Below are 21,587 nucleotides of genomic sequence, written 5' to 3' on the forward strand. Positions count from 1 at the left end.
AATCCCAGGGTAGATTCTCTGGGTAAACTGAGGCTAGCACACATGCTGCTGAAGAGCGGCTGGGCTTGAGCAGAGGCATGCGACTGGACTGTCTCCATGGACTGGGGAAGCCAACAAGAGCTTCTTAGGGAGCCTCGGATGTTGGGGTTTGGGAAGGTGTATTTCTGTTTAGTCCTCATTGCTCCTCTAGATGTCAGATGGGGAGTAGACAGGCTGGCCTGGAGGCTCTAACAGGTGCCCAGTCCTGCTCTCCTGGGTCTCTGGAACAGGAGCATTCAAGACAAGCCAGATGGTAGAGTGAAGCAAGGGTTTGGGAAAGAGAATGGTGCTGAGCTTCAAGAAGCTTCGGGGCTCTCGCTCTCTGTGCTGGTTCCCTGGTGCATCTAGAGGAGGCCTCAAGATTCCCCATGGAGGCAGAGGACTGAAGAGCAGCGCTCTGGGAGTGTGTAGTGAAAAACCTGGTTGCAGGCATGGGATTCTGGGATCTTGGGGTGGTCACTTACATGGTGACCAGTATCCCAGAGGGGTGGCTTTTAAGTAGACTAAATAAGGTGCTCTGACCTAACTGAACAGTTCCCTTCTGGGAGTGACCAGAAAGTCAATGTTGGGGGGCTGAAGAAGCATCCTAGTAGTGGAGATTTTGAGAACCCAATAAAGACAAAGACAGGTTGTATGGAGAAGCGTAAGCTCCTCTAAGGTAGCATGTAGGCTGGGGTTACAGATGTGGCATTAGGCTTTTGGAAGGGACAGAGATACAGGCAGAGGCCTCAGGGCAGTGGCTGACCCAGTTTCCTTTTGAGTTTTCAGACAGGACAACTGAGAGTTCCACAGAAGAAAACTTGACACAGCTGCAGCATGGAGAGGTGAGTGCACACACAGCTCTGCAGGCATGGCAGGGAGAGAGGCTGCCTGATTCTCCAGTACTCACTCTTCCTAGGCATTGCACTTTATCTGTTCCTGATCCCATATCCCTCTGCCCGTACAATCTCCAAGACTCTGGGGCGGCTGCATTGGCAGCTCCAGAGTTCCAGCCTCCTTCCCTCCCTGTCATCATGGTTTCTACTATGGCTGATAGGCCAGAAGGGAACAAGTTGCCACACGGGCAGTGTAGGCTCCAAATGCCCTCATTTCCCTTCTGGGGTCCCTGACACTGTTCTTTCTAGAACCTCTGTGTGTGTCCCTCTAAGTCCCCTGGGGACGGCCTCTGGGTTGGTCCATGCTTCTGTGCCTCATTTCTGGGGTGCAGGTTCTTTGCCAGGGATCTGCCTTTCTGCTCCCCCACTTCCATCTTGGCTCCTGACAATCTTGTCTAGAATTCAGAGGCTCTAGCCTTCCCAGCTCTCTGTAGCCTGAGGTAGGAGATAGGAAAATGAACCATATCCTGACTCAACTACCCTATGGCTCCTCAGTGTCATGCTACAATGTGAAAAGTCCTTCCATCCTTTCATCCTGGGATCCAGAAGCCTGGGACACCCAAAGCTGGACTCCAGACCTGTCCTCCTCAGCCAGGGCATTTGTCTTTGTCAGGCTGATTTCTCAGGAGGGCCCATAAACCTGGGCTGTTTGATCTCTCCTTCCTCCCTGTCCCTAGAAGGCAGTGTGTGGCCACAGGCTAGTGACACACCCTGAACAGCTCCTTCCAGACTAACTGAATAACTTAGACATGTGCCAGTTGGGTGTTGCATCTGTCCCTCAAGCCCTCCTCGCCCCAACTTCCATTGACCAGTGCTTCACAGGCACTTCCTGTGTGCCCGAACCTGTGCTGGGGCCTGGGGAGTTTCTATTCTGCAAGCTCTGCCCCTGGGCCATGAAAGAGTTACCTCAGAGGCTGTGTGGCATGGGAAACTGTAGAAGGGAGGATACAAGTGGCTCGTGGACATCTAGGGAAAGGACAGACAGGCTCTTTTTCTTGTCCCCAGCCCTGTCATTCCCACTTCTGTGGCCTGGAGCCTCCCAGTTCCCAAACTGAGCCGCAGAGCTTCTGCCCCATAGGCTGTCATCCCCACCCACACGTCGGTGTCTCAGCCCTCCTAGATCTGGTCTGGATGGGCAGGAGGGCAGGGGGAGGGGGAGAATAGGACCTGGGAGCAAGGACCTTGCATTCCAGGAGTTATGGAATGAGGCCTCTCTTAAAAACCCCATGTCTCTAAGTGGAGCCTAGAGTTTTTTATTTCCTATACTGTGGAATTCTGGAACTTTCTGGGATCTTCAGAGGCTCATTCTGTTGTCTCACCACCTAACTTTTCCTATGAAACAAATTTTCTCTATTCCTGATCCCACACTGCTCTGCCTACCCACAGCAGCCCCAAGGTCTGAGAAAGCCCTGGAGGCTGGCTTGCCAAATCCTTGTCAGTGTTTTTATTGATTAGTCTGAGAATATCTTAGACCTCACCCAGAAGGTTCTGTGTGGAGCCTGTGCTCTCTGTCTGTCTGTCTCTCTCTCTGTCTGTCTCTTTCTCTCTGTCTCTCTCTGTGTCTCTGTCTCTGTCTGTCTGTCTGTCTGTCTCTCTCTCTCTCTCTCTCTCTCTCTCAGAAGTCCTCTAGCCTTCTCTAGCAGGCGTCTCAATGCAGCCTGGTTGGTGTCCCCAGCTGTGGCCTGTCCCACAGACAGCTCCACATCCTGCTTGCTGTTCGCAGAGACATTCCCAGGATCCATGCTCGGAGAGGAGAGGCCCCAGCACGCCAGCCCCCACCAGCCTCAGCTCCCCTCTGGGCTTCATCCCTCGCCACTTCCAGTCAGTAGGAATGGGCAGCACAACCATCAAGATTATCTTGAAGGAGAAACATAAAAAAGGTGGGGACAGGACACTCCTCCCGTGCGCCAATGGGGTGAGAGCCCCTTGTTCCTGACCTCCCTGCTCTGGTTCACCAATCTCAACCTGGTCATGATCATAAACTCAAAAACAAACAAAATTGAGTGTACCCTTAACTCCCATGTGACAGAGGAGGATGCTGAGGGGCACAGGACTGAGTCAGAGAAAGAACCAGTCCTCTTCTGGAGGGGTGAGGGTGGGCATGTCTCACTAGGTAGTTCAGGTTGTCCTTGAGCCTCATCTCAGATCCACCTGTCTCTGGCTTCCAAGTAATATTTTATTGAGCATCTATTATGTCTTTGCTGAGAAGTAGGGGGTACAAAATAGAGTCTTCCCCGGTCTCTGTCCCAAAGGGCTCCTAGACTAGTCGGGGAGATTTGTGAATACATTCGCATGAGACAGGGCTGAGGACAAGACTGCCAAATGAAGGCAGAGCTACTCTGTCAGGTAACAGTGGGGATGACCATGGAAGGGGAGAGCAGGGTCCATAGTAGGACTCCCAGACTGGCAGAGAAGGAAGGGACGTGGGCTACAGAGTCTCAAATACTGGGCTGTAGTAAGGCAGGGAGGGAGGTAAGGGCCTACTAGAGTTCACACCACCCGTGCTGACAGTTGTCTCTGGTTTTCCTGCCCGGAAAAAGCCAGGTTTGGCTGCCAGGCCAACGCTCTCCTTGCCCCACCACAAGAATTTCTTAGGCCAAGGGAGGGATTTCCATCTTCAGCAAAGCCTAGGTACTGGGAGGGATGTCAGAGTTGGTGCGGGTTTTACTCCTTAGCCTGCACTTCACACACAGTGTAGCTGGTGTTCCCTCGGGGCCCACTCTACATTTTGAGCTAGAGACTCTGGCCAGACCAGAGACATTGACCCGAGCTCCCTCTCCCCTGCTCTCCATGTCCCAGCTTGCACACACAATGGGAAGACATACTCCCATGGGGAGGTGTGGCACCCCACTGTGCTCTCCTTTGGCCCCATGCCCTGCATCCTGTGCACATGTATCGATGGCTACCAGGACTGCCACCGTGTGACCTGCCCCACCCAATATCCCTGCAGTCAACCCAAGAAAGTGGCTGGGAAGTGCTGCAAGATCTGCCCAGGTAGGAGGGATGCTGAGGGCAGGAGAAACGCTGTCCATAGGCACCGGGGTGGGGGTGGGGTGAGGGCTGGTTTCTGGGACCTGGAGTGCTTACACTTAGCCATAGGACGTGGGGTTTGCAGGTGCCCAGGCTGCTAGAAGTCCATGCATAGAGAATGCCAGACTACATGGAGCCTCCTAGCATGATGGTGGTAGCCTCAGAGGCTCTTACAGACACAAAATCAAGTGATGTTTTGCATTCTCTGCAGCCACAAAGCATTAGAAGCCTGGACCTTGTGAGACTAGCCAGTGTCGACTGAACACATCACAGACATAGTTTCCGTCTCTTTCAGAGGACGAGGCGGAAGATGACCACAGTGAGGTCATTTCCACCCGGTGTCCCAAGGTACCAGGCCAGTTCCAGGTGTACACGTTGGCATCTCCAAGCCCAGACAGCCTACACCGCTTTGTCCTGGAGCATGAAGCCTCTGACCAGGTAGAGATGTACATTTGGAAGCTGGTGAAAGGTGAGTGGCCAGCTCCTGCTCCCAACCCCATATGCTTCTGGAACCTTCCTGTCCTCAGCACCCATAGGGGCCTTAAGAAAGCGTTGCTAGTCAGATGCCTCAGCCTCCCTCTAGGAGTAAGAACCCCTGATCCCATTCCTGTTCCTCTGACCTGTGTGTGATAGTTCTGATAAGCTCGCCAAGGCCCCTGAATGCTCCCTCTCCTGGTCATGGAGGGTAACTGCACCCTTTGAGGCACTGACCTTAAAATCATAGACTCTACTGGTAAGATTGAAACATTGAGCCATGATTCAAAGCTGGGAGAAAAGAAGATTCAGGGCGTGGGGAATGCTGGCTCCTGACTCTGGTGGGATGCCCTGTTCCAGGGAATAGTTTTGCTCTGAGTGACAGTAGAGGCCAGACCACAAGCAGAAGCTATGAAACCAGGCAGACCAAGGTTCAAACTCACCTTTGCTACTTCAAATCTTGGCTCTTTTCATTCTTAGCTGTGTGACCTTGGGCAATCACTTAAGCCTCTCTGGACCTCAGTGTTCTCTTCTGTGAATTGGGCAAAGGTGCTCTGGGACCTATGGAATGTGGCAAAAATACCCATATCCTCCTACCACCCTGACTGGTTAGAATGGTGGAGAGGTGGGCTTCTATTTAGTAAGAGGGGGGACTTGATTAACCTCAGAGGGAGGTGCAGAGCCGCGGAGCAGGAGAGGCAGAAGCAGGAACTCTGGTAATCTGAACCTTTGGATCACACTGTTTCCCAGGGCTGGTGCTGGCTACAGCTCTCAGACCACCCACACTCTACACCCTAGCGGGCGCCGGGACAGCAGGAAAGCCCCCCGTGTTTGGGAACACACGGCTTGCAGCAGGTGCTTGTGGGGAACTGATGTGGTCAGGGAAGGCTTCCTAGAGGGTGAACCTCTGTAAGTGAGGGGAGCTGGAAGGCCTTGGAGAAGCCATGGAGGCTTCGCAGGCAGAAGAGCAGCAGCCCTGTGCTCTGTGATGGGTACACAGAAGGTACCATGTGCCAAGGGCTCCATTTAATCCTCACAAGAGACTTCGTGGTGTGTACTTGGGCCCCATTTCTTTTCTTTTTTTAGATAAAACTAAGTCTGAGCGGCTTGGTAGCTAGAGCGCTCGCCTTGCACACAGGAGGCCCCAGGTTCAAACCCCAGCACAGGATAAACCAGGCACAGTGGCACACATCTGTAACCCCAGAAGTGAAGCCATACTTTTACGGTTATTTTCAGATGCTTGGAGAATTTGAGAGCAACTTGGGCTACATAGACCTTGTCAGAGGAAGGGTAGGCTCCATCTAGGACATAACATGACTTGCCTGCAGGCTTAGGGAGGCATCTGGGAAAGACCAAGAAGGGCCAGGATGACATACAGAGAATGGAGAGACTTATTTTTCATCTCATCATCACTAGACTCAGCATAAAAGAAACAAGGAGGACCTTCACCTCCACCATGCCAGTCCCTACTGGCGTGTCCCTGACAGTGCTCCCCAGTTGCTGCCCCCCCCCCCCCGAGTCACCTAAATGTTCAGTGACTTCCTCCCTGCCCCAGACCAACACTCCCTGGGCTCATCATCAGAGCTACCATGTGCAGTTTCCTCCCTCAGAGGCGTGTCCACTAAACCTGCTCTAGCAAGGCCACTCCATCTGGGGCCAGCCCAGAGCACCAGCAACATCGGAGCATAATGAGCTCGGGGTTGAGAGCCTGTGAGATTCTGGAGTTGCCCTCATCTCCTGATGGTCCCTGGCCCCTGCCCTAGTCCCGTGCAGGTGCCTCCATCTCAGCCCAGAACAGCTTGGTCCAGAGAAGTTTGGCTTCACTGTGAGCTGGACTGGCCTATTGCCTGGAACTCACTCACTAGCGCCAAGCTCTGCCTAGGGAGTCACAGGGTCCAGCTGTGTTCAGACTTGACACAGCCATTCAAACGGGCAAGGAACATATTCAAGACCCCCAGGCCAAAAAACATCCTTTCTCATAATGCATTATAGACCCCAAGGGGTGTGTGTGTGTGTGTGTGTGTGTGTGTGTGTGTGTGTGTGTATGACTTCCTCCCAACTGTCACCTCTTCTCCCATGTACGGGGAGCATGGGGTGCCAGGCCTGTGCAGGAGGGCCTGTCCCCATCTCATAGAAGTTATTTCTTGCCACTCTGATGTGGCTCCTGGGCCTTTAGAGCTACATGCTGGTTCTTGGCATCTAAGCTGGGGCTCCAAGGACAGTGCTGGCTATTTCCCGATTCCTGAAACTCAGTCCCAGCATCCGTGTTTTCTGTTCCCTTCATGGGGCCTCACCCTGATCCCTGGATACAGGTCTGGTTTTTGGAGTTCCCCAAGGCAGTGCTGTCCTAGCTGAGACCCTGCTGGCTACATCTGATCTCTCTGGCCAGATGCTGCAGTGGGTAACAGCTAGTGCCACCCCACAGAGCATGTGCTTAGACTAGGTCATGGCGCCATGGCGTCAAGGGTAGCTTCTCACAAAGTGAAAATATCAGAGGATTCAACTAATACCTCATTCCTCCTGGGGCCTCACTAGACTAGACTAGACTAGACTAGACTAGACTAGACTAGACTAGACTAAACTAGGTGCATATATATTTATCTACTCATCTACCTACCCACCCAGCCAGCCAGCCAACCCTAAACTTATCTATCCATCCACCCTTACATCCATTTTTCTACCCATCCACCTATCTACCTATCAATTTATCAACACACCCATATATCCATCTACCCCACACCCACTATTCATCCATTCACCCATCCATCCACCCCCACACCCATTTGTTCATATAACCATCCATCCACCCATTAATACATACACATATACATACATTATTCATAAATACATTAGTTCATTCATATACATGCATGCATGCATACATACATACATACATACATACATGGGAATCATTTATCATACATGCTTCATGCTCTGAACTCAAAAACTTAAGATCTCCAGAATTCCAAGTCTGGGAAAGAATTTGGCAAAGTCATGGTGACAGTGCCATAGGAAAGGGTGTGTCTGGTCTAGGAAGACAGCTCGGTTGGTAAAGCGCTTTCCTCAAAGCCTGAGAACCTGAGTTCAGCCCCCCCACCCCCCGAGGCCATGTGAAAAGCCTGGGCACTGTGGCATATGCTTGCAATCACAGCCCTAGAGAAGAGCAGCCAGACTAGCCTGCCTCATGAGCTCCAGGCCAGTGAAAGACCCTGTCACAAAGGAAAGGGGCAACCTTAGTGAGGATGGTACCCAAGGTTGTCTGTCTGTCCTCTGTCTTCCATAGTCACACACACATATGTGAACACACATTTAAAAGAGGAAGGGTAAAAGATAAACAGAACCTAGTGTGATCAGTCCTGTGGAGAGGAGGCTGTGGTCACCTTCAAGCTGGGTCAGGAAGCCATCCCACTGAGGCTGAGTGGGCGGGTCACTCACTTGCTGACCACAGAAAGCAAGAGCAGAAGGACTGGCATTTGCAAAAGCTTGGTTTCCTCCTGGGACCTCAAGTTTTAGCTAGGGATGGGCCATGCTCAAGACACAAAAGCTCCTGTTCAATGATGTCTGAATAAACACGGCTCTGGATTTTTATCATATGTTGTAGGCTAGAGAAAAGCTTGAATGGTCTACATGGGTCAGCCTTCTCTTCTTTATTTTCCCTTTTATCTCTCCCCCTCCTTTCTTTCCTCCCTTTTCCCTCCCCCTTCCTTCCCTCCCTGTTTCCCTCCTTCCCTCCCTCCTCCCCTCCTTTCCTTCCTCCTTTCCTCCTCCCTTCCCTATTCCCCTCCTTCCTTCCCTCCCTTCTCCCTTCCTTTCCTTCCTCTTTTCCCTCCTCCCCTCTCTCCTCCCCTCCTTTCTTCCTTCTGTCTCTCCTTCCTTCTCTCTCTCCTTCCCTCCCTCCCTACCCTTCCCTCCTTTCCCTCCCTCCCTTCTCCCCTCCATCCTTCTTTCCCTACATGTGGGCAGATATGAGGATGTTGCTGGTGACAGGGGCAGCAGCAGAGGAGGAGGCTAAAGGAACAGGTTTTACTTACTGTGGAGGTGACAGGTGGTCAGAGAAGCCAGAACATTTCAATGGTCACCATTAGGATTATGGTTTAAGAAGGACCAGGGCTCTGGTGTACTGATTGAAGAGGGGTGATGGGGTTAGAGAACTGACTGGAACCCTGCAGATTTATCCCACATTAACTTCGTGTCTCCTCAGATTGGGGGCAGGAAGAGGGGGTGGCTGGGCAAGTTGTGAGTGTCACTCCATCCTACCCCCATAGCTCATGCTGTGTCTTCCTGCAGGAATCTACCACTTGGTTCAGATCAAGAGAGTCAGGAAGCAAGATTTCCAGAAAGAGGCTCAGAACTTCCGGCTGCTCACCGGCACCCATGAAGGTGGGACCTTGGGCTAGGTTCCTAAGAGAGCCATGCCAGGGAGAAGAGCAGAGACAAAGCAGGACCTCTTGGGGAGTTCCCGGGCTGTTGGTGTCAGGGGGAGAGGAGGGGGGCTGTCAGCTGCAGACGTCAGTTCCCAGCACAGGAATCCAGTGGGTGTCTGGGCCAGAGATTTCTCAATCCCTGAGTGAGAGAGAGAAGGTGAGGTTGAGCAGCTGGCTCTGTCTTGGCCCAGAAGGGTCAGGTCTGAGCTCTCAAGCCCGAGTGCATCTCATGCTTCTAGACCAGGAGTTCTCAACCTGTGGGTCACAACCCCAAAGAGGTCAGGTATCAGATACTTACATTACAATTCATAACTAGCAAAACTACAGTTATGAAGTAGCAACAAAATAATTTTATAGTTGGGGGTTACCAGAACATGAAGAACTGTATTAAAGGGTCATAAGCATCAGGAAGGGTGAGAACCACTGCTCTAGACTGCCCGTTCCCAGGGAGACCCTTCTAACCACTTTCCTACACCCTCTCATTTGTTCTGCATTACTCTATGAAGATGGACCTGGGTGGTTTTGTGGGGATGGCAGGTCAGGTGATAGATCAAATATTACCAACAGAAGGAAGGAAACTGAACCCCCAAATACAGGGTGTCTGATGACTGTCTCATACAACTATAAGATAGGGACCTCAGCTCTCCACGAGTGGGTCCCAAACCCTGGTCCTCACAGTCTCTCCTGACTCAGGCATTAAAAGGCCCAGTCCCCAGCACTGTTGCACACATGCTTGTGAAATGAGTGGCCATACAACACCCCCTGTCTCTTCTACCTCCCTCCATGCAGGTTACTGGACCGTCTTCCTAGCCCAGACTCCAGAGCTGAAAGTTACAGCCAGCCCAGACAAAGTGACCAAGACATTATAGCAAGGACCTAAAGAGTTGCAGATACGAGTTTTATTGGTTTTGTTATTATATATTAATAAAGAAGTCGCATTACCCTCTCCCCCCAGTCCAGCCTGTTGACTTCAACATCCTGTTTCCAGGGACCCAGTAGATTCAGAAGGGGTACAGAGGGGCCTGGCTCCTCACAGCTGCTTCTCATTAGAGCCAGGGATAGCTCTTGCAGCCTCCTCCCAGGCCCTTGTCTCCCAGCACCCTTATCCCCTAAGCCCCCAAGTAGGATGTTTTTATGGGTAGCACCCCCACTCCTCCAGTGGCTTCCTTGCACTAAGCCGAAGAAGAGGAACTAACTTAGTTTGCCAAGTAGTAGTGACCACAACCTCAATGCACTTTCCCCGGGGCCTGGGGCCTTCCTACAGCCAGCCCGGCCAGCCTTACTTCAGGGAATCTGAGTTTAGGGAAGAGCTGGAGCAGTAATGTGCCTGGAGGCACAGAGAGGGTTAGTGGCTGGCTAGGACTGGAAGCCAGGGCTCTGGCTCCGGGCTAGCACTCCTTCCCCCATTCTTGCTGCCACAGGAAGAACAGCCTCACCTCCAAGGGATCCAAGACTGTAGTCAGATTGCCAAGTTGGCCCGTTGTCTGAGAAGGCCTAACCATTACAGTGAAAGACAAATCCACCATTTATCCTGCCCACGTGTGTAAGCGCTTGCAATGTCCAATATGGTTTATGGCCCGTGACTTCACTTACGTCAAACAATGTAGGATTTACCCCCACTCTGGAGAGGTCTCTGAGGCTCCACTAAGACGGTCTTTCTCAGAGCCTCGCTCACAGTGATGAATAGCCAGGCAGGACCTAATTTGGGTACTCTGCCACTCTGGTGACACTCTCCGGATAGCCAGGCTCAGCCATCCACAGCCCCTGCTCTCCATTCTCTCAATGCAGGGCAGATAAGACGCAGTGAAGAGATTGTGGACAGAGGCCTTCTGGCTGGGGCTGTGTAGAAGCCTAGAGAGCCCCCTGTTGTCTCCAGAGCCTTGGTTTCCACTATACTGTCCCTGAAGTCTGGGGATCTAAGCAGCCACCAATGCCACCTTTATTGGGAATCACTGTCCTGAAACCCTTTTGCCAGCTGCAACCCATAATATACCCAGGGTACACCCAGAGAGGGGTTGGGGACAGGCTCAGTTAGAAAAACATGTCTGTGGCCTCTCTGACATCTAATAGCTCCTACCTGTCCCTTCTCATAGAGAGTCATCATTTTGGCTAGCTTCCTCACCACAGAGACTTAACCTGGCAACGCCAGAGGTACGTTCTGAGAAGTTCAGGAACCCAGAAGCCCAGCCATTCAAAGGGTGTGCTCTGACCATCTTCCTGGCTCTATTGAATGTCTCTTCACCCATGCGTTCCCGATGCTCCCCCTGCCCCCCGCCCCCCGCCCCCCGCTCCCCACCCCAGTGCCAGCATGCATCTTCCCATCTAACATAGAGCAGTCCTGGGTTTCAGGACAGGAATGGTCCCTGGTGTGCTCTTCTTGATCTGGCAGGACAAGCTGCCTTCCTGGCTTATTTAACAGGCATGACTGGAGCCTACGATGTGTGCCCGAAGCCTGCTTTCCATCCCAGGGTTGGGGGAGGGCACATTTTGTACATCAAGCCCTCCTGGCTTTAGTCCAGCCCTTTCTGTTTGAGCAAACACTCATTTTGTACAATGCCAAGCTGCCCCACGGTTTCACACACTTTCTTAGCCACTCTGGGGTAAGCGTTATACTAAGCCAATAACAGAACAGGGACCTGACATTGCCTCTCCCAAGTCTGGAGAAAGAGGACATCAATAAGGATAAAGTGTGACATCTGATTGATGAAGGAGGTGAAGGAGGGACTTCAGGGGCAATGCCTCTGATCCCAACCGAGGACACTTACAGGGGCACGGAGGACAGGGAAGAGACAAGAGGAATAGTGAATGGATGGGGGGTGGGCAGGGGGTAATGATGGGGAAACAGAAAACCTGGTGGATGAGAAAAGCAATGATGAGACACCCCATTCCTCACCAGTGCCAGATGGTGCAGGGCAGTGAGCAGAAGGAGGTGAGGCTGCCCCTCAGCCGAGAGACCCTGGCTTTACCCCAAGACACAATCTGTGACTACCTGCTAGAGAAGAATGGCCTGGCAGAGCTAGGCAGAAGCCAGGGAGAAACTGTTTTAGGGAGGCCATGGGGACTGACTAGGTATAAAGTTGAGGGAGAGGGAGTGATGTCACCAGATGGCATCTAGAAGACACACCTACTCACCCCCCCCCACACACACTGACACACACACACACACCTGGCACATAAGGAGATAGCCATAGTACTCTGGGCATATTATGGGTTACCAGAAGGTTGGGCTAGAGACAGAAGGTGGGAGCTATTATCTTATTAATTATGACCAAAGCCAGGAGGGGAGGGACCACTGCCTGGGAAAGTTGTAGAATGAAGAGAGAAGGGAGACCTGGACAAAAGCTGGGGCATCTTGCTAGGGGGAGCAGAGGGAAGGCCAGACACCACCATGGAGTTGAGTAAGTGAGGCCCTCAGTGGGGAAAGGGCAATCTTGTGGCCGTGGTGACCATTAGTGTCAGTTGAAAGGCAGAAGCTGGGTTGGGGGGGGACCTGAAGTGGTATCTGGGAAGTGAGGAAACAGACTTTTAATAAATTGGCAATAAGGAAGAGATGCAGGAGCGTGGCAGGGGATTCCAAGGATCGCTTGGAGGTCCGTGATACCCACTCCACCATTTGTCTATGTTCATATTTGTCTCTCATCTGCTTCCTGGAAGACCCTAGTGAGGTGGAGATTTCTATTCATGCACATGGATGAGGAAAGGAGAACCCAGGGAATGAAAAGAAGAGCTGAGAGTGAACGGAGGAATGTGGATTCCAGCCCGCATATACCAAACTGTGGTCTTGCGGAGGTCACGGCACTGCCTCCCATTCTGCCCCCACAGACCTGAGCCTAGAGCCCTATTCCATTGGCCCATCCATGCAACCTTCTAGCTCAGAGCTGGCTCATTTACTGTGATGCCTCCAGGTTTCTTGGGGCCACTTCCTCTTCTCTTCCTCCTGAGGCTGCCACACCACCTTGTCCTATCCCTCTAGGGATGCTGGGCTCTGGGAAATGGCGGTGTTTCTGAGAATCGAGAGGTGGTCTGTGGTTTGGAGCTGCCTCAGGTGTAAGGGAAGGCCTGGGGTCATACTGGGCACAATGGCACTTCTCTCTAGGACTGGCTTAGAAACCCACTTTTCCTCACCCTAGTCCCTGGAAGGCACCCCTACTTGACTTCTTCCTTCTCAGAGTCTTGTATGGAAGAAGAGTGGGAACTGCTATCCCGTGTGGCTAAGGCTGGCAAGGACTGTGCCAGTGTGGGTCTCTATGTACATGGCTGGTGTAGGTCTCTGTACATATGCCCTTCTGTGCACAGAGAAGCTTTCTAGAATTAACTGGGATCTGGACCTTCTGCTTGGGTTGATGTAATGACCACGTGATATCTGCTTTTACTCGCAGTCTCCCTTTACCTGACTCTGGTGCAAATCACACAACGTGCCTAAGATCAAAGGGCAATGAGCCCACTCAGAGGCTGTGACTAAAAGGTTCAGGTTGTTACAACCTGCTCACAGCTCCCTGCCACCAGCCTTTCCCTTCCCACTTTACCCTGCTAGAAAGTTCTACCTATCAGCCCAGGCGACCCTTTTCAAAGCATCACTCCACCAGCACTCTCCTTCATTAAAGTTGTCTCTCCAGGACTTCTCACAGCCCTTGGGTAGCACTCAAGCCCTCTGTGTTCTGCGTTCACTAAAGTCCTCTTGATACCTTCTGCTAGGTCTTCAACACAAGCCCCTTGCTTGTTACAAGTCTGTAGGGACCAGGGAGTGGAATGTCACGGTTTGAATGAGAATGGCCCCATAGACTCATAGACTTGAGTGCTTGGTTCCCAGTTAGTAGAACTGTTTGGGAAGGATTGGGAGGTGTGGCCTTGTTTGAAGAGACGTGTCACTGAGAGTGGGCTTTGAAGTTTTAAAAGCCTATGTCAAGCTGGATCATCCCTCTCCCACTCCCTCTCCCTCTCCTGCCCCCACCCCTGGACTCAAAGGAACATATAAGTGCTCAATAAATGTCTGTTGCGTCCTTGTTGTTACTCAGCACCAGGGCCGCTACACTCACAATGGCTGCCACATTCACTGCTAGGACCCTGCACTCATAGGGCCCAGGTAGCGGTGCAAACAGATTCTGTATTTCTCAAATATTTAAAACTTGATAGTCAAACTAACCAACAACTCCACATGTCTTATCTTCCATCCTTAACAATATATCTTTTGACCAACTTCAAATACAAAATTTTCTGGCTTTTTGGCAGCACAGGAAAGAACCAAGCCTTGTTCCCTGGCTCTCTCTTCTGCTTTGTTTCTTTATTTTCTTTGTTTGGAGAGGGTGATACCCAGACTGGCCTCGAACTCATAATCCTCCTCCCTTTCCCCACGCGCTGAGATTACATCATCCATGACTCGCCATACGGACATCCCTTTTTCTTCAGGTTCTAGCTCTGCTCACAGGTGGGACTGCCCCAGCCTGCATCCTATAACAATGTTAGAACATATCCATAGATGTTTGTATTCACATGGGGTCACACAGCCCTCATTGCTCCTTTAAACCTGGGAGAAGTCACCTGTACCAACAGAATGAAATTGGGATGGTGACGTCTAACCAAGATGCATGCTTTTGGAGCTCTGAGTCACATAGTACCAATGACTCCATGGCAGGCTGTCACACTGAGAAAATCAAGCTGCTTGGAGAGGTATTTCTAGATACTCTAGTTGCCAGGTCCAACTGAACATCAATCAGGCTAGTTAACCTGTTAACAAAAACAATAGCCCAGCTTTGTGACTATCAGTCCCAGGCACAGTGGGCACAGACAATGCATTCATATTGGTTGGCCCCAGCTCCTAGCAAACAAAATTGGGAAGCATTAAAAGTGTGTGTGTGTGTGTGTATGTGTGTGTGTGTGTGTGTGTGTATTGGAGTGGGGGGTGTTGGATAGTGATTTGTTATGCAGCAAAAGCAAATGAGACTTGTCCGCATTCCACCCAAGCCCTACTGTCCCCTGCGTAGCCATTGGTCCCTCTGAGAACAGGGGAGGATCACACTGTCTGCAGATTCTGTTCTCTGACAAAAGGATGCAGGCTTCCTGGTTTCTGAGTGTGACCTTTGATGAGGGGAGGGTGCCACTCCTTTCCAGGAGCTCCTGACACTTCTGATGCTACAGGGTACAACTGAGAAAATGTCAGTATGGGGTCGAGGGTGGGGTTCTTCTACTGTGGCAGGAGTTAACAGTAGATAACATCTTAATGACTTACCTCAACTCTCAGTGGCTGACCTTCTAGACCAGAGCATGGCCACAGAGATAGACACGGATGGATTTAAAAACGTCATCTAAATTGAAGACTCTCTCCCTCAACAGGTAAGAAAAGAGATGGCCTCCCGGTTCCTGACATTGCAGATGTGCTATAGCCAGTCAGTCCCCCCACGTGTGACACCTCCCATCCCTTGTTGTTATCATAGGACTGGTTCCTACTTCCAGGTGATCTCCCAGGTTAGAAAACCAGAGAATGCACACACACACACACACACACACACACACACACACACACACACACACACACAGAGAGAGAGAGAGAGAGAGAGAGAGAGAGAGTCACACAGACACACAGACACACACTCCCTTGGCACCAATGGCCCTTAGGCAGCAGTCGAGTGTATGTGACCAACATTCCAGGTCCTTCCCACTGGTGTCAGCAGCTGAGGAGTCACCAGTGCCTTCCCTCAGAGCTTCTCTGCAAGACTGAGCCCAGCTCCACTTTGTAGGACTTGGCTCGAATGATCCCCATCCTCCCCTCCACTTCCCAGCCCTCCTCCCCTCTACCCGGTCACTAGTTCACCTTAGAAACACCTCCTAATGCTTCACTTTCCTCAGAGGCCTCAGCTCAACCTGATCTAGGGATCCCAGCAAAAGGCTTTCTCGCCTGCAGCCTCTAACAGACCCAGGTCCCGTGTTAATTCTGATTGTAATTTGCTTAAATTAAGAAACACCAAGGGGAAAAATAATAAATAAAAAAATTTTTAAAAACAAAAACACCAAGGGGGCTGGCCAGATGGCTGAGTGGGTAAAGGAGCTTGCTGCCAAGGCTGACCTCCTGAGTTTGATCCCTGAGCCACAAATGTGACAGAAGCAGAGAATTGGCTCCTAAACTTTGTTTTCTGACCTCTGGGTACACACCGAGGCCACACACTCTACACTAAATGAAGGTTGAAAGAAAGACCAATGGATCCAGGGTGTTAAGGGAGCCCATCTTTGGGGTGTGTCTGTGAGAACATCTCCAGGGAGGTTTAACTGTTTTGTTTTTGTCTTATTTTTGTCAACTTTACACACGCTCCATTCATCTGGAAAGAACCTTCATTGAGAAAATGCCTTCATCAGATAGGCCAATCTGATGTGGGCATTTTCTTGGTTAATGATTTATGTGGGAGGGCCCAGGCTACTGTAGATATAGATATGTATGTGTGTGTGTGTGTGTGTGTGTGTGTGTGTGTGTGTGTGTGTGTGTGTGTGTGTGTGAAAGCAAGCTGAGTTGGGCATGGGCATTATGCCATTAAGCAGCACATCTCCGTGGTCTCTGCCTCAGTTCCTGCCTCTAGGTTTCTGCCCTGCTTGGGTTCCTGCTTTGGCTTCCCTCAATAATGGACTGTGATCTATATTTGTAAGCCAACTAAAGTCTCTCCTCTCCAAGTTGCTTTTGGTCATGGTCTTTATCATAGCAATAGAACTCTTAACTAAACACAAGGTCATTCACTGAGCCTGGAGCTCACCAATTTGATCAGAATGAGTGGCCAAGAACCTCCGGGGGCAGGACTGTTTCAGCTGGGGTTACAGACGCTGTTATGCAAGTTTTTATGCTGCCTGAGGTAAGACCACCGGTCCTTATCCCCAGTTTAAACAAGCACTCCAGGTAGGCAGACCCAAAGAAGCCTCTAAGCGCACAGGAGCTGAACCTGTCAAGATCACTACCTGTGATCCAACCTGACACAGTTTGTTTTCTTCCGATGGTGGCTGCTCTGACCCTTCTCAGAGCTCTCTAAACTCACTGCCAAGCCTCCAGACTCCCATAACCAGACACAGTAGAGGGACTCCCCAAAGCTCAAATCTGACTTTCTTGCTCGGGGCCATGGCCTGCCCATGCATCTCCCCCACCTGGTGGTCAGACACTGTTTCACTTTTCCCACTGCCTAGCTGCTCTACCCAGTGTCCAACAGCATCTCCTTATCCTCCCAAGATGCAGCCTCGGCCCTTAAGTCTTCGGGCACTTATACTAGCTCACCTGTCAGCCCTCTATCTTCCTACCCAGTCACACTTCAGGGCTGGCTGGTTGTAGTGCTGTGATAACGGGAAAAGTGAGGAGGCTCAGCGCAGGGATCACTCTAGAGGCAAGACTCGAACTCCTCCACTGCCCGCTGCTGCCAGCAGGGTGCTCGCGGCCCGGGACAGGGGGCGGGGGTCGGGGCACCGGCGCAGAAGAACACGGGCTTTGATTCGTGACTCCGGCGTGGACCCAGACGCTAATTAAAATCGCCTGGGCCGCGGGGGCGGCGGGGCGGGCACAAAGCCCGCTTTGACCTGGCGGCACAGGCCAGGCTTGTGGGACGTGTTTGTTTTTGCTCGTAAAGCACAGCGGCCCAGCGGAGCCTGGCGAGGGCCCCTGAGGCCATGGCTGTCCTCCCTGCCTGCTCCCAGCAAGCCCCAGCGGCCAGCAGGAGCTTGTACACTCCCGGCCTCAGTTTCCCCCTCCATTGACCGGTAACGATGAAAACATGGCATTGTTAACTTTGAAGATTACAGAGTTTCAGCCCCAGACCTAAAGCTCTTCTCACTCTACTGATGAAGTCCAGAGAGAGTGAGCACCTCACCAGAGGTCACAGGGTTCGAAGTGAAAGAGCCAGGGCTGGAACCCAGACTCTCAAAGCCACCGGAAGCTGCCTCTCCAAAGAGGGAGAGCTAGAAAGGGCCAGCTGGCAACAGGAAGGTGGGATTCAGCAAGGAGGCGTTTCCTGTTCACCTCCCATCAAGCTGTCCATCCGTCCATCCAAGTGAGCTCCCCAGGGTGGTTGTTCCTGCAGAGGACTAGACAGAATTCCCTGGAGCCCTCAGGCTCCTTCCAGCCCCATCTTTGGGGCTTCTGGCTGCACACCAGCAGCAACTGCTCTGGTGGAGAGGCACTCAACTGTTAGGTTGGGTGAGGGGGAATATGGGTGCGCCTTCGAGGTGCAGGTTTGTGTGGAAACCAGGAAAAGATGGGAACCTCTGTGGTTGGAGGGATGCCTTGGCTGCAACAGTCATTCCCTGAAGTAGGGAGCCTGGGGTCTCCTCTTACCCTCAGCCTTCCAGCTTGCCCTGTGGGACTCTAGTACCACTTTGACCTGGCTTTGACGTACTGGTCAGCCCTCAGCTCAGAACGGGCTGTGATTTCCCAGCACCCCCCAACCCCACCCCTTCCCTTTGGAATAGCCATCCTAGGGTACTGACAGGCTCAATGTCTGTCCTTCATGGCAGACAAGAAGCCCCAGGGTGGGACTGTAAAGGCTTGCCAGCCCACCCTCCCTACCGTGGTCATATTCTCCTTCATAAGCTGGCGCAGAAAGATCCACTCTGCCTTGGGCCAGGGCTTAGCCTACGCTGCCACAGCTCAGTCAAGGCCTGGCAAGGGGCTTTGGGATATGTTGGGAGTCTTCAGAGAATAACAGGAGACTTCTAAGTAGGCTCAGACTCACTGAGGAAACCAGGGACAAAGTGAATGACAATCCCCATTAATGAGTTGGGCAACAACTGAGATGTCCCGTGCTTGGTCCCTGCCACCTCTCAAACTAAGTCCTCCCCTGGTCCCTCTCACTTGAGCACTGAGCCTCTGCATCCCTTCCCTCCTCCCCACCCCCACTGGCCCAAGGTCTGCAGATGGAAGCCTGGAGAGGGCTCTGATCCCAGCCACCTGTGAGGAGGAGGACAAGAAGAGGAGGAGGGGGAGGAGGCAGCCAGAGGGAGGACTTCTCAAGACTCTCTCCCTCCCTAAGCCCCAAGAGCCAGGGCTTGGACAGAGACACTATTAACACAAAATTTGCAAACATGACTTCTAAAAATAGCTCAGACTGGCAAGGCCCACCTGGCACAGACTGCACCTTTGCGGCTGCTGGCCTGTTCCCCTCTGCACGCTGGCCACCAGTCTGTCAGCAAACATGTCACTCTACCCTCCCCGACCCATGGTCAAGGGGCCACTGCAGCTCTGGAGGTGGGAACGTGAGACTTGTCCCAAGCTGCTAAGGAGGGGGAGGACTTGTGGGCAGAGGAGGTGGGGATCATCTCAGCTGCTGCCTGCAAGGAGTGCTGGAGGTGGGGTGGGGAGTCCAGAAAGGCTCAAAACAGCATTTAAAGGAAAAGGATCCCCAAGACGAAGTTCTCAGCGTGAAGGAGATTTATTTATTTATTTATTTATTTATTTATTTATTGTCCTAAAGAGACAGAAGACAGGGATAAGGGACAAAGACAGGAGACAGAGGAAGAGGGAGAAGAGAAAGGGAACAAGGGATAGGGGAAGGGGTATTTGTCCTGGAGGGGGACAAAGGACTGCCTCTGGATAGAGGGGAGACAGATGTGGCCCATAGGAAAATGGCTGTTTATAAAGGTACAAGGGGAAACCCCTTAGGATGAGGCGTTTACTTTTAACTGGACCTGTTAATTCAGGAAGTCAGAGGGGGCTTTGACTGCTGGATTTGAACACGTTGATAGCTGGACCTTGACGGTCAGTGTCAGGAGGAGGAAGTATCCAAATGAGGGAATAGACCTTGGTGGTAGCTTTAGGAATGCAATCTAAAGGTTTTTTTAGCAAGGCAGAGGTGATGAGGAGAAGGCCTGCCAGAGCCATGCTTGCCACTTCTGAGCTAGCCAGAGTCCCTTCAGACCTTTACAAAGGAACCTGGTCCAATCCAAGTAGAAAACACCCGGAAACAGAGGTCAGAGCTGGGAGGTTGATCCCATTATCATATGGATCCAGGTATGGATGAGCCCCACCCCTAGCTTCAGAGCCATAAAGGAACCAGAGAGCTTGTCTTGTCTTTAACTGAACAAGCAAGGACATTAAGACCTAAGCTGCTGGTGTAACTTGCCAGGTCCCTCAAGCCAGTGGCAGAGGTGCCATAGAATCCAGGTCTGCTGGCCTGATGTGGCTTCCAGCAGGCCCCATTGGCTACCCTCTCTGCCGGCGGATGGAATGACCACCATTAATAACAAGTCTCAAAATGCTCCTTCTCCATCATCTACTTTCTGAGCACCTACTGTGTGCCAGACACTGGGCTCATGGAGGTGAACTAGACAGGCAGGCTCCTGCTTTTCAGTAAGTTCCATTACAGTCTCGTGGCAAGAATGATTCACAATCCCCTGTGTGCCCTGGGGCTCTTATAGAAGCAGAGCCAGTGTGGGTTTCCTAGTGTGGGGCTTATGCTCCGTTGTCAACTTGTTTGGGTTTAGAATCATTCAAAGAGATAGGTCTCTGAGCATACCTGTAAGAGCATTCCAGAACGGTGTCGGTGGGAAGACCCACCCTGAATGTGGGTGGCGTTGTCCCATGCGCTGGGGTCCTTGACTGACTGGAAAGAAAGAAGTGAGCTGAACCCCAGGCATTTGTCTGTGTCTGCTTCCTGGCTACAGACACAGCCACCTCACACTGCTCACCCCATGAATTCCTTACCTCAAACTGTGAGCTCAATTAACCCCCTCCCTCCTTAACTGTTCTGTCAGTACGATGTCAAAGAGATAAGAAGAGGAACAAACATATCCAGGTTACAGTGGAGGGCAACAGGGATTTGGGAAGCTAATAACTTGCCCAAGGTCATACAGCAAAGTTGGAACTGGAGACACACACACACACACACACACACACACACACACACAGCTCTGTAGGTCTCCATCTCCCTTGTTGGAGGAAAGTAGTCACTTGATTCTGGGAGTCTCCTCTTCAGGACACCCTCTTGGATTATAGCTACAAGATCTCTAGAGTTCTGTGATCAGAATAGTCAGACACCCCCCCCCCACACACACACACCCTACAATCCTTGCTTTGGGTAGGGATTGTTCCCTAGATGTGTAAGTAGTTCCTCTGTTCCCCTCTGATAGTTCTTCATTAGATAGCATCAATCCAGCTCGCTCCAGTAATCCATCAAGCCAGACACGTATGCTCTCCCCTAGTGTGGCGAGAGAAGCTGGCTGCAATCTTTTCTGCCTGTTAAATGTTCTTGAGTAGACCAGAAGATATAAGGACATGTGACCTCCCTCAAGGATCTCCAGCTATTGGGGGGTGGGTCATTCTCAACAGCTCTGGGTCATTAGCCACAGACTCAGATAAAGGCCAGGGTGATGACATGGGTACTAGTCACTCTCTTTTCACATCAAGGTGAATTCTCTTCAGGGCATTCATTCCAGGTGGTCTTTTGCATAGCTGCTGACCATTCTCTATGCTCATGGGGCGTATCGGCACATACATGCCTTCCATGTGCTGCCCACAACTTCCCAGAACTCTGAAGAGCAATATTTGCCTCAAGTGTACCCCTCTATGACATGCTATGGGCAACCAGTGCTCTGACAGAATACCCCGATGGGGAGGGGACCAGTTGCCCCATTGTTAGCTGACTTCTGGCTCTGGCATCCATCTCTGGAGTCCTTCTGCCTCCCCTGACTGCTCCCCTGTCTCCTTGGTACCTTTGTGGCTTTCTTCTCCTGAACCACTGGACTGAGCTGAAAGGAAGGAGTCCCAACCACTGTGAACTTTAGACTCTCC

The 21,587-nt window shown here is 51.7% G+C and overlaps 1 protein-coding gene across 4 annotated transcripts in view; it reads left to right on the forward strand.

Annotated features, from left to right (window-relative positions):
- Positions 1-9,790, forward strand: part of Chrdl2 (chordin-like 2) — a 28,325-nt gene extending 18,535 nt beyond the window's left edge. For 2 of the 4 annotated variants that reach the window (NM_133709.3, NM_001291320.1), the window contains exons 6-11: positions 808-863; positions 2,638-2,794; positions 3,714-3,908; positions 4,240-4,413; positions 8,706-8,798; positions 9,632-9,788. In NM_133709.3, the coding sequence (NP_598470.3) occupies positions 808-863; positions 2,638-2,794; positions 3,714-3,908; positions 4,240-4,413; positions 8,706-8,798; positions 9,632-9,711 (755 nt within the window). In that variant the 3' untranslated portion in view covers positions 9,712-9,788. Of the gene's footprint in view, positions 1-807; positions 864-2,637; positions 2,795-3,713; positions 3,909-4,239; positions 4,414-8,705; positions 8,799-9,631 lie in introns of all 4 variants that reach the window. The other 2 variants (XM_006508177.3, XM_006508178.1) reach the window with 1 other exon arrangement.
- The last annotated feature ends 11,797 nt before the right edge of the window (positions 9,791-21,587 follow it).

Source organism: Mus musculus, chromosome 7 (genome assembly GCF_000001635.26).
Source record: "Mus musculus strain C57BL/6J chromosome 7, GRCm38.p6 C57BL/6J".
In the NCBI taxonomy this organism is placed as follows: domain Eukaryota; kingdom Metazoa; phylum Chordata; class Mammalia; order Rodentia; family Muridae; genus Mus; species Mus musculus.